The sequence below is a fragment of the Podarcis raffonei genome, chromosome 4, assembly GCF_027172205.1.
Source record: "Podarcis raffonei isolate rPodRaf1 chromosome 4, rPodRaf1.pri, whole genome shotgun sequence".
NCBI classification, from domain to species: domain Eukaryota; kingdom Metazoa; phylum Chordata; class Lepidosauria; order Squamata; family Lacertidae; genus Podarcis; species Podarcis raffonei.
This window is the reverse complement of record NC_070605.1, coordinates 11,481,396-11,493,123: the sequence shown is the minus strand read 5'-3', so window position 1 is coordinate 11,493,123 and position 11,728 is coordinate 11,481,396. Positions and strand designations below refer to the sequence as shown.

The 11,728-nt window shown below is 46.8% G+C and overlaps 1 protein-coding gene across 1 annotated transcript; it reads right to left on the bottom strand.

Moving 5' to 3' along the window:
* Positions 1–2,664: 2,664 nt before the first annotated feature.
* On the bottom strand, positions 2,665–6,860 carry LOC128412255 (mid1-interacting protein 1-like). Its single transcript, XM_053385157.1, has 3 exons — positions 6,829–6,860; positions 4,059–4,537; positions 2,665–2,943 (listed from the first exon to the last, which is right to left on the bottom strand). The coding sequence occupies exon 2, from the start codon at positions 4,475–4,477 to the stop codon at positions 4,082–4,084; it is 396 nt and encodes a 131-aa protein (XP_053241132.1). The 5' UTR covers positions 4,478–4,537; positions 6,829–6,860; the 3' UTR covers positions 2,665–2,943; positions 4,059–4,081.
* Between the last annotated feature and the right edge of the window lie 4,868 nt (positions 6,861–11,728).

Here is an 11,728-nt window from a genome sequence, read left to right as displayed (position 1 = left end):
ATTTCGTGGCTGCTGTCACCTCTCAGGTTCTAGGTAAAGGTAAAGGGACCCCTGACCGTTAGGTCCAGTCGTGACCGACTCTGGGGTTGCGGTGCTCATCTCGCTTTATTGGTCGAGGGAGCTGGCGTACAGCTTCTGGGTCATGGGCCAGCATGACTAAGCCGCTTCTGGCGAACCAGAGCAGCGTGCGGAAACGCCATTTACCTTCCCGCTGGAGCGGTACCTATTTATCTACTTGCACTTTCAGGTGCTTTCAAACTGCTAGGTTGGCAGGAGCTGGGACTGAGCAACGGGAGCTCACCCCGTTGCAGGGATTTGAACCGCCGACCTTCTGATCGGCAAGTCCTAGGCTCTGTGGTTTAACCCACAGCGCCACCCACGTCCCAGTGTTCTAGTGTGACACTTTTAACTTCTGCTCCACACTGGTCCTTGGGTTTATTTGGCTTAGCCACGATATTGTCCATAACTGTATAACATCGACTTTTAGTGGTTTCACACCATGCTCTGGAGTCCCATAAATTCTCGTGTCTCCTGGAAGGAGCCCAGGTGGCTCAACCTGGAACGTGTTTTGGAGTGCTGGTCACTGTTTAAATACTTCCATTATTCTTAAATGCACACATATCTAAATATATGAACCATGTGTCTGAAATAGCACAGGAGAGCAATTCTGAGGCCATTTTGACTCTCCCAATGAGCTCATATATTCCTCTGCAGTAAGGAAGGCAAATGGGAAAAGCCTTCCCATCGTCTTTTTGCTTGCAAATCCTGTCTTAAGGGCATATTTGTGTATGAATCGGGTGAACCTGAGACCTGGATTCAGGAACTATAGTATTAACCATCACCAAAGAATGGCCAGGCTGCCCAGGTCATGCAATCAGGGACCATTATCAGGTATCCTGGCAGACAGGATTTCTGCTGTAGACCACCTCCTTCTGTGATGTATGTATGATGTTTGGGGGGTGGTCTTGGGCTACAGGGTGGGCAATTTCAAGAGCCTATATAAGGGCTTGCGCACCATTGTTCGGGGTTCTCCCCCCTCCTGCGTGTGGTGTGTGGGGACCCTGTTACAACAGTTCCTTGAATAAAGACCAGGCTTACTAGCCGCTTTGCTTCTCAATATACTCTGGTTGGCCTCTGTTGTTTTCTCCTACAGATAGGGAACCCACTTAAGGACTCTATACGGGCTCCGGAATACCCCATATGGGAAAGGGAGCAGTTTTTCTTATAACAAGAGCTTTGGATGATGTGACAGTGCGTGCAACTGCAAAGTATGTACAAAAGCACACTGAGGGAAAAGATCTTAGTGCATTGCGGAGGACATGTTGGCACAACAGCTTAAAGCAGCAGAGAACAGCCTGCCAGCATTAACAAATGTAGCCCATGGAGCAGAGGAGACTTCAGCAATGATTATACACATCTTAAAAAGGTAAAGGTACCCCTGCCCGTACGGGCCAGTCTTGACAGACTCTAGGGTTGTGCACTCATCTCACTCTAGAGGCCGGGAGCCAGCGCTGTCCGCAGACACTTCCGGGTCACGTGGCCAGTGTGACGAAGCTGCTCCGGCGAACCGGCACCAGCGCAGCACACGGAAACGCCGTTTACCTTCCCGCTATAAAGCGGTACCTATTTATCTACTTGCACTTAAGGGTGCTTTCGAACTGCTAGTTGGGCAGGAGCTGGGACCGAACGACGGGAGCTCACCCCGCCGTGGGGATTCGAACCGCCGACCATGCGATCGGCAAGTCCTAGGCACTGAGGTTTTACCCACAGCGCCACCCGCATCTTAGGTTCTTCCTATTAGAAGAGCAGATGTCACAAGTCATTTACATTTGTAAAAGGCTGAAAAGGGTGTTCTTAAAAGAGCAGGAACCCTAACCTGGGAAAGGTGGCAATCCTAGAATCGGGGGGCGAAAAAAGTCCCTAACAGGGATTGAGAATTCCTTCTTGGGCTCCGCTAAAATCTCAGTTTGATGTTATGGGAAGGTCTGCCAAAATTTCTGGATCATAGAACCACAAGGGACATTTGGTTCGAGCCCCTGTAGATGCAGAAATCTTTTGCCTGACATGGGTCTCAAATTCATGACCCTCAGGTTAAGAGCCTCATGCTCTACTGACTGAGCTATCTCAGCTTCTGGTGAAAGACAGTTCTGTGGTATGCTGTGTGTGAGTCCCATGTTCAATCTCCAGTATCCCCAGGGCTGGGAAGGGATCCCTATCTGAAATCCTGGCCAGTTCCAGGTTGGAAGAATCCCTTAGCAAAATACTATACTGGGGGGTGGGGCCTCCTAGCAGGGACAGCCAATAGCAGCTCTCGCTTGCACCTGCCATTCTAATGTATACCCCTACGATGACATCACTCCATGGAAAATGGCGGCCCCTAGACTCAGTAAACCAACACAGAGGAAAAGAGAGAAAGTTGAATTGTGGGTCCTGCCAGGGCACTGATGCCCTTTACTTCCTCACAGGAGCCATGTGGTGGCACAGAGCTTATCTCCAGTGAAAATGATTTCAGATAGCAAGCATAATAGGCAAAGACTCCGGATGAGAGCCATTACCTGTCAGGGTAGTTGACAACCACAGGACTAGATGAAACAGTGGTCTAGGCAGCTTCAAACGATGCAAAATGCTTTATTAGTCTGAACTAAAAGCAATATTTAAACATCAGAAAGCAGCAGAAACCCAAGGCATACGTTTGCCATGGAGTTTATAGATATCCATAAATACCGTACATATAGCTGTTTTGTTCACAAATATAATATAGATAGCAATTACATTCACAAATATCAGTGCTTGGCTTATTCAAGTAAAGTCCATGCTACACAACGTTCTGGGGTAGATGCTGCAGTCAAGGTCTCTAGATTGTCCATTGAGAGTCTCCTTTGTACAGCCTCAGACAGAGGACCCAAGTTGTACACATGTGCAGGTTCAGAAATGCAGGTTGCCCTGTAAAATGGAAAATGGAAAAGGTGTTAACAAGGTGGGTTGTGTCTTAATTTAAACCAAGGGTCTCTGAGACTCAGCCCCAGAACTTTGCTGATAGCCAACATGGGGTTCTCCTGATGTTCTTGGGGTACTACAACTCCCATATTCCCAGTCAAGTTGACCAATGGTCAGGAATGATGGGAGTTCTAGTCCGGCAACATTGGAAAGGCACCACGTTAGCTTAGCTTTCCATTGAATAAATAGCCTGAATCCCAAAACTAAGGCCTGAAATATGAATGAAGTAATATAAGATTACCCTCACCACCGAAAGATGGACCTGCCATGTCAGAAAATGGCATTCCGTAGCCCAGCCTGTGTTGACCTGGTGGATACAACTTTCCTCAACCACAGCCAACAATGGCCACCAGATTAACCAGGAAGGAAGGAAGAGTTTGCAAGCCTATTTTTAAAAGCTCTTTGACTCTGTTAACAGGCAGTGCCGCAACAGGAGACTACAGTACGGTGGTGCAAAATCACGTTTTATCACATCCACTTCTATTGGCCGATGGTCGCCATGTGGAAAGTTTAAAAGCGTGGATGCATACAAAAATGGAAGGAACGCAGAATGTTTGATGCAGGAACCAGCTGATAGAGCCTTCCACAAGCTGTGCCTGCCAGATCTTTTTGACCATGGTTCCCATAGTCATGTTGGCTGGGCTTAAAAAAGGTAAAGAGACCCCTGATCGTTAGGTCCTGTCGTGACCGACTCTGGGGTTGCGGCGCTCATCTCGCTTTATTGGATGAGGGAGCCGGCGTACAGCTTCTGGGTCATGTGGCCAGCAGGACTAAGCCGCTTCTGGCAAACCAGAGCAGTGCACAGAAACGCCGTTTACCTTCCCGCCGGAGCGGTACCTATTTATCTACTTGCACTTTGACATGCTTTTGAACTGCTATGTTGGCAGGAGCAGGGACCGAGCAACAGGAACTCACCCCGTTGCGGGGATTCAAACCATCAACCTTCTGATCAGCAAGCCCAAGAGGCTCTGTGGTTTAACCCACAGCGCCACCCGCGTCCCATTGGCAGGGCTTAGGGGAGAACAATAGGTGGGAGAAGGCCGAGTGAGCCAATAACTCACCTTTGGTGTCCTTGGCGTGTGTCTCACCAGCGGAGAGAGATTTCGTTCTGGTTGATCTGCCCCATGATTTCATTGTATTTGGAAGTCAGGGCGTTGGCCCTCCTCGTCAGCTGGGTGAGGACGCGGTGCAAGCCAGACACGTGGTAATGGAAGAGATCTTCCAGATCAGCCTTCTCTTTGCTCTCCTCTTCCTTGAGGCTGGGATTCTGGAAGTCAAGGGCTGCTAAGCCACCCTCTGCCCTGCCCTTGATGGCTTTTAGCAGAGTGTAATCTTCATACAGGTCTCTCTCGCTGGAGTCTCCGTTGCTCGAGTTGGTCTCGAATGTTCCAGCCTGGTCTTCCAAGGAGACTCCGAGGAGGAGGCTGGGAAACATCACCGTTTGCTCCATCTTGCGGACGGCAGAGACGTATCTTTCCATGGCGATGGGTTGAGAGGGAGTCTCCGGATCTGAAGTTGACTTCTTTTTCAGGGTCCCAATCTGCGCTGTGCAGGAAAGGTGAGCTGTGTTAGGTTTCAGCCTTGCTGGTGGCAGTTTATATAGCAATCTTGGTCACTTCCAGAGAGCTTGAGTGGGGTAGTTCCATGCCAGTTCCAGACCCTCCTTTCCCAGGGAGCCAATCCCAGCTTCCCGTGAATTGCAAGAATTTGGCAGTGACTCGTCTGTGGGTTGCAATGTGATTTTATTTACAGTCTGGATTCTTTCCCAGATTCTTTCCCAAACCCTTTGGCCTCTATCAGCTACTTGCCACCAGGGTCCTTGAACAGATAATTAAACAGTCAGTCTGAGCACACTTCAAAATGGATGCTGTGATTACTAAGACCCAGCATGGGTTTTTCAAAAACAAGTCATGTCAGACAAATCTCACTTTTTTCTTTGATAGAGTTACAAACTTGGTGGATCAGGGGGACGCAGTGGACATAATGTACAGTGGTACCTCGGGTTACATACGCTTCAGGTTACATACGCTTCAGGTTACAGACTCTACTAACCCAGAAATATTACCTCAGGTTAAGAACTTTGCTTCAGGATGAGAACAGAAATCGTGCAGCGGCAGCGGGAGGCCCCATTAGCTAAAGTGGTGCTTCAGGTTAAGAACAGTTTCAAGTTAAGAACAGTCCTCCAGAACGAATTAAGTACTTAACCCGAGGTACCACTGTATCTTGATTTCAGTAAGGTCCCCCATGATAACCCAGAGAAGTGGGTAAATTGTGGGCTGGATGAGGTAACTTTTAGGTGGATTTGTAGCTTGTTGACTGACCGAACCCAAAGAGTGCTCATTAATGGTTCCTTATCATCCTGGAAATAAGTGCCGAGTGGGGTGCCGCAGGGTTCTGTACTGGGCCCATTGTTGTTCAACCTCTTTTTAAATGACTTGGACAAAGGAACTGAGGGGATTCCCATCAAATTTGCAGATGACACCAAAATGGGAGGGGTAGCTAATGCTGCAGAAGACAGAATCAGGGTTCAAGTTGACCTTAACAGATTGGAGAATTTGGGCCAAAACTAACAAAATGAATTTCTACAGGGACAAATGTAAGGCAGGAATAATCAACTGCAGAAATTTATGATGGGGAACATCTGCCTCGCAAGCAGTACATGTGAAAAGGATCTAGGGGTCTTGGTGGACCACAAGCTTAGCATGAGTCAACCGCGTGATGCAGCAGCAAAAAGAGCTAATCCTATTCTAGGCTGCATCAAGAGGTCTAGTGTCCTGATCAAGGGAAGTAATAGTTCCACTCTATTCTGCCTTGGTCAGACCACACACGGAGTACTGTGTCCAATTATGGTCACCACAATTTAAGAAGGATGTTGACGAGCTGGAACGTGTGCAGAGGAGGGCGACCAAGATGATCAAGGATCTGGAAACCAAGCTTTATGAGGAATGGTTGAAGGAGCTGTGTATGCTTAGCCTGGAAAAAGAGGAGACTGAGGGGAGATATGACAGCCTTCTTCAAATATCCGAAAGGCTGTCACATTGAAGATGGAGCAAGCTGGTTTTCTCCTGCTCTGGAGGGTGGGACTTGAACCAATGACTTAAAGTTATAAGAACAGAGAGTCCACTAAACATCAGGAGGAACTTTCTGGTGGTAAGAGCTGGACTAGAACGTTCTGAAAGTCCCTTCCAGCTCCACAATTCTGTGATTCTATTAGGGCTTTTGAGAGCTCAGATTGTCTTTTGACTGACCAATAATCAGAGAGAGGCAGAGAAATCTAAATCAAGCTATAATCTGGGCTTGCACTGAATGGAAATTTCCTAACAACGTTTGGCAAGGCACTTTCCTGGCCTTCAGCAACCACAGGGAGGGTGCCAGGAGAATGATTGCATAATTTGGGCTCCGTTTGTGATAGATGGTTCATACTACCATTTTGCGGGGGTCATGAGAAGCAGAGATTTTGTGGGCAAAGATGTTTGGCAATGGCTTCAGTCTGGAAATCCAGCTCCCCTCTGAACACTGATACATGGTCAGGGTCAGGACAAGGGCTGGAAGATGCAATAGAAGATGCCTTAGCCCCAGATCAAGCAACTTGTTCATCTAGCCCGGTTCCATCTATTCTGACTGGCACGTCCATAGTCTCTTCAGGGCCTGGGGCAGAGGTCACCTGCAACGTCTTGCCCCTCCCCAAAGATGCCATGGAAACCAGCAGCAGAAAGAAACACCTATATGCAACCTGAGAATAGGATGGAGGACCTCACAGCAGCACAAAACCGCTTCCTGGTTTTTGAACCCCTCGTGAATGTCTTCTGCTGACAGCTTCGTGGATTTCACCTGCGTGTAATATTCATACAGCTCTTGGCCACCATCAGTAAAAGGACCCCTGACCATTATGTCCAGTCGTGACCGACTCTGAGGTTGCACGCTAATCTTGCTCTATAGGCCGAGGGAGCCGGCGTTTGTCCACAGACAGCTTGACTAAGCCATTTCTAGCCGCTTCTGGCGAACCAGAGCAGCACACGGAAATGCCATTTACCTTCCCGCCAGAGCGGTACCTATTTATCTACTTGCACTTTGACATGCTTTTGAACTGCTCGGTTGGCAGGAGCAGGGACCGAACAATGGGCACTCACCCCTCCGCAGGGATTTGAACCGCCGACCTTCTAATCGGCAAGTTCTAGGCTCTGTGGTTTAACCCACAGCGCCACCCGTGTCCCTTTTGGCCCCCATCAGAGTCAGCTTCAAATGTGTCGTCTGGCTCTTCCGAAGCTACTCCATCTTCTGCACAGCAGAGAAGGGACCTCCCATAGCTAGGAGGTGAGATTTTCCCTGGGTCTACAGCAAGGGCATGGGCCAGATCACTCCCGCGGAGATCCTCCGTGGGCCAGGCTGGCACAGCGTGACGCCAGAAATCGCGTCTGCGCGTGTCCGAAGTGCCAGAAATCGCTTCTGCGCATGTCCAGATGCCGAAAATTGTGCCTGTGCAGAAGCGATTTCCAGAGTCTGGGCATGCCCAGAAGCGATTTCCGGCACCGCGGACATGCGCAGATGCGATTTCCAGAGTCTGGGGATGCGCAGAAGCAATTTCCGGAGCCACAGAAGAGAGTCCCTGCGCTGCGGTGGTTTAGAGCATTGTGCGGGGACTCGCCGAGCAGGCAGCTCTGTTCGGGGGTGGCTTGTGGGCCTGTTAAACAGCCTCCGTGGGTTGCTTCCAGCCCGTGGGCCTTAGGTTGGCAACCCCCTGGTCTACAGCTTACAGGTATCTTGAGGTGCCAAATGCAATTCAAGGTGGGCTGTAAGTGGTGAGAGTAGTTAAATCTTCCAGACTTATTGAGGACAATGTATGCAGCAAGACTGGATGGAAGATAGATTTTGGAATAGCACACAAAGGTTGAACAGGTTAAATCTGTAATGATATAATGGGCAAGGGATTTGGGACATAATATCCAGCTCCCATCTTGGGAGAGGTTAAAGAATACAGATTTGACATTCTCGGCATGCTGTACGTTGAAAGAAAATTACAGTGTTACCTCAGGTTACAGACGCCTCAGGTTACAGACGCTTCAGGTTACAGACTCCGCTAAACCAGAAATAGTACCTCGGGTTAAGAACTTTGCTTCAGGATAAGAACAGAAATCGTGTGGCGGCAGTGGGAGGCCCCATTAGTTAAAGTGGTACCTCAGGTTAAGAACAGTTTCAGGTTAAGAACGGACCTCCAGAACTAATCAAGTTCTTAACCCGAGGTACCACTGTACATGAAAATGATGTACCAGTGATATTTAACCCTAGTAAGTTAGCAAAAATGTACAAGACAGGCATAAATATCTGCTGGAAATGTAAAGAGAAAGAATGCACCTTCTATCCTATGTGGTGGACGTGTAAGGTAATAAAAGCATTATGGGAAATGATATATAATGAATTGAAAAAAATGTTTAAAATAACTTTTATTTAAAAAACCCAGACGCTTTTCTATTAGGAATTGTAGGCGCTGAAATTCAAAGGGAGCAGAAAAGACTTCTTATGTATGCGACGACAGCTGCATGGATGCTGTTAGCTCAGAGATGGAAAGAAGATAAAGTCCCTACTAGAGAAGAATGGCAGATCATGTTGATGGATTATGGCAAAATTGATTGGTAAGCTCAGAAACCAGGAAGACAAAAACTTTAATAAGGAATGGGGGGAAATTATAATTTACTTGGAAGACCACTGTAAGCAGCTGAAAACACTAGCAGGACTGAAATAACACTTGTCATGTACAGTGGTACCTTCGGTTAAGAACTTAATTTGTTCTGGAGGTCTCTTCTTAACCTGAAATTGTTCTTAACCTGAGGGTACCACTTTAGCTAATGGGGTCTCCCGCTGCTGAGCGATTTCTGTTCACATCCTGAGGTAAAGTTCTTAACCTGAGGTACTATTTCTGTAACCTGAAGTGTCTGTAACCCGAGGTACCACTGTAATGAAAACTACGGATATAATGGAGTTACAAAAAACTTGGTTTATGATGAAAAGAGGCAGCAGAAAAGGGGTAACAACAGAACCTATGGAGGGGAAGTCCAGAGATTCGGAGGAATCTTTTAACTGCGGATTTGATGTGGTGGTATGATTATAATCTTAAATCTGTAGAACCAAATAAAAATTATTTTCAAAAAAGAAAAGAAGACTGGATGGAGCTCAGTCACCCAATGAGTGATCAGGACAGGTTCAGTGCCAATAAAAAGACACTACTCTAGCACCGTTTTAGGCAATCGCAACCTTTATCCTTGAACATATGAGGCAACTGTTTCCTTTCTTGGCAGCTAACAATGTGGCTTTATTTGCCGATCTCCCCAAAATAGAACTGAACTGTGCCTACTGCTTTGACCCTTTCACTGGGACTCAGCAAGGCCACACAATTTTGCAAATGCTCGATAATAGACAAGAGCTGTGCTGGGCGTTAGGATGAGCGCTGGCGAAATCTTTGGCCACTTTGGAGCAAGACCCATCTCCAGAGATGGAGAAATTTGTCTCGACAAGTGAAAAGTTGCATGGCGCCCATTTCCTTTTGACCCATTCGTTTTGGCCCAAGCAGCACTCAGCATTGCATGGGCCAAACACTTTGGAAACCCTTCTGCCAGAGCATGAAGTGTTCAGCTGTGTCTGCAGTTCTTCATTGCCAACAGACCATAGGGCACTGGAAGAGAGCTGATGCAAGGCCAGGAAAATAAGGTGAAGGGAGATTTCATCTCTGCAGGGTTTTTGTTCCTTTTTAAAAAAAATTATTAAAGTTCTTATGTTACCTCGGTAAACATTCTCATATTCCATCACAAGGCTTATTATACTATAATTTTCAACATGTTTACAAAGTTTATATACTGATAGAAAAAGAAAAAGAGACAAAAAACTATTCCAAAATCATTTTTGTACCAACACTTTGGACTTCCTGCCTATCCCGTTGTATATTCCTTTTTTACAAATGAATGTACAGCGGTACCTCGGGTTACATACGCTTCAGGTTACATACACTTCAGGTTACAGACTCCGCTAACCCAGAAATAGTACCTCGGGTTAAGAACTTTGCTTCAGGATGAGAACAGAAATTGTGCTGCATCGGTGCAGCGGCAACGGGAGGCCCCATTAGCTAAAGTGGTGCTTCAGGTTAAGAACAGTTTCAGGTTAAGAACGGACCTCCAGAACGAATTAAGTACTTAACTCGAGGTACCACTGTACTCTTATTATTGTATATTTCTTTACATTTTATCTAATACATTCCTATATCAATATGGACCCTTGGTCTTATTTCTCGACTCAGTCTCTCTCCAACATCAATCGAATGCTAGCATAGATAGCGAACCTTTACTGTATTTTTTTAAACATATATCTTATATCTATCCCAATTTTCCATAAATTTTTGCTTTGAATTGCCTCTCAGGCTATTTGTCAACTGCACCATTTCAGCAAATTCTTGCAGCTTGTTATGCCAGTCCGTTATTGTCGGGACTTCTTCTTCCTTCCACCCCTTTGCCACCAAAATCCGAGCTGCAGCTGTTGCATATAAAAATATCTCCCTAGAGGCATTCGGGACGTCCCTCTGCAGGGTTTTTGTTCCTAAAGCTGAAAGAGACCAAGCAATTCCTGCGTTCATAATGGGAAAACTAGACTTCCGGAGGCGGCACCTCTGACAATGGCGGATTCCCTCTGATCTAGAGGGAGAAAGCCCCGCAGAAATCGGGTCCTACCGCTGCAGCGAAGTGGGGACCCTTTCGAAAACCGCAGGCGGTGAAGCCTGCGACCGTGGGACTCGGCAGGCACCCTTTGCGGCCCCCCCCCATCGTCAAAGGAACCCTGCAAAGGGCTCCAGAGCGAGACAGGGTGCTGGCGCGGGGCTGTGAGTCAATCGCTACTTCTGCGGAGCGAAGCTGCACAGCTGATGTCGGAGAGCGCTGTCCTCTTTCCTGTGACAATTCGGCTTTTAAACAACAACCCGTGAGTAGGATAATTGAAAGATCGGGAGATCAAAGGAATTCCCCCTTTGATCAAAGGAACAACTTTGAATTTGGCACCGAAGTGGGAAGGTGTAAAAAGGAAGTCCGCCTCCCATTTTTTGTAAATAGACCGAAGCAAAGATCTTATAAGCTAAAAAGCCGGAAAAATTGATTTTAAGATTGAAATTTCCTGCATCTATAACTATAAAACCCCCCTTTGACAGCAGGAGGAAAGGGGGGAAGAAATTTTGACCTTTTAATCCTGCAAAGAGAGTGAAAGAATACAAGCTTCCATCGTCCCAAACCTGGGGACGGAATGTCAGGACAGAAACTGTCGGTGATGATTACTATTTGAAAATGGGAAAACTACTGACAGACAGAACTAAAAGAGAAATAAAATAATTCTAATGCCGCTTTCTGCTTGTCTGCATTATATTAAAAGGAAACAAAGAATCTGAAAATCGAAAGTAAATTTCCCTTTGTTGGTTACACTTTAAAGGACGTTAAACAGTAATTGTATCCCCTAGAGGGAGCTAGCCAGTGTGTTTGTTGCAATTCACAGGGAAGACATAACATCTGTGAAAATCAGACCGTGGGACCAGCTATTTGACCTTGACAGAAAATGAATAGGGAGGAAGCCTTACTTGCTGCCCTTGGCAAAATAAATGCTGCGCTGCAGCAGTTGGAGGAGAAAGTGATCTTGATGAACCAAAAGTTGGATCTTATATCTGCTCCAGCTAGTAAAGATGAACTAACAGGAAACGAAGTTAAAG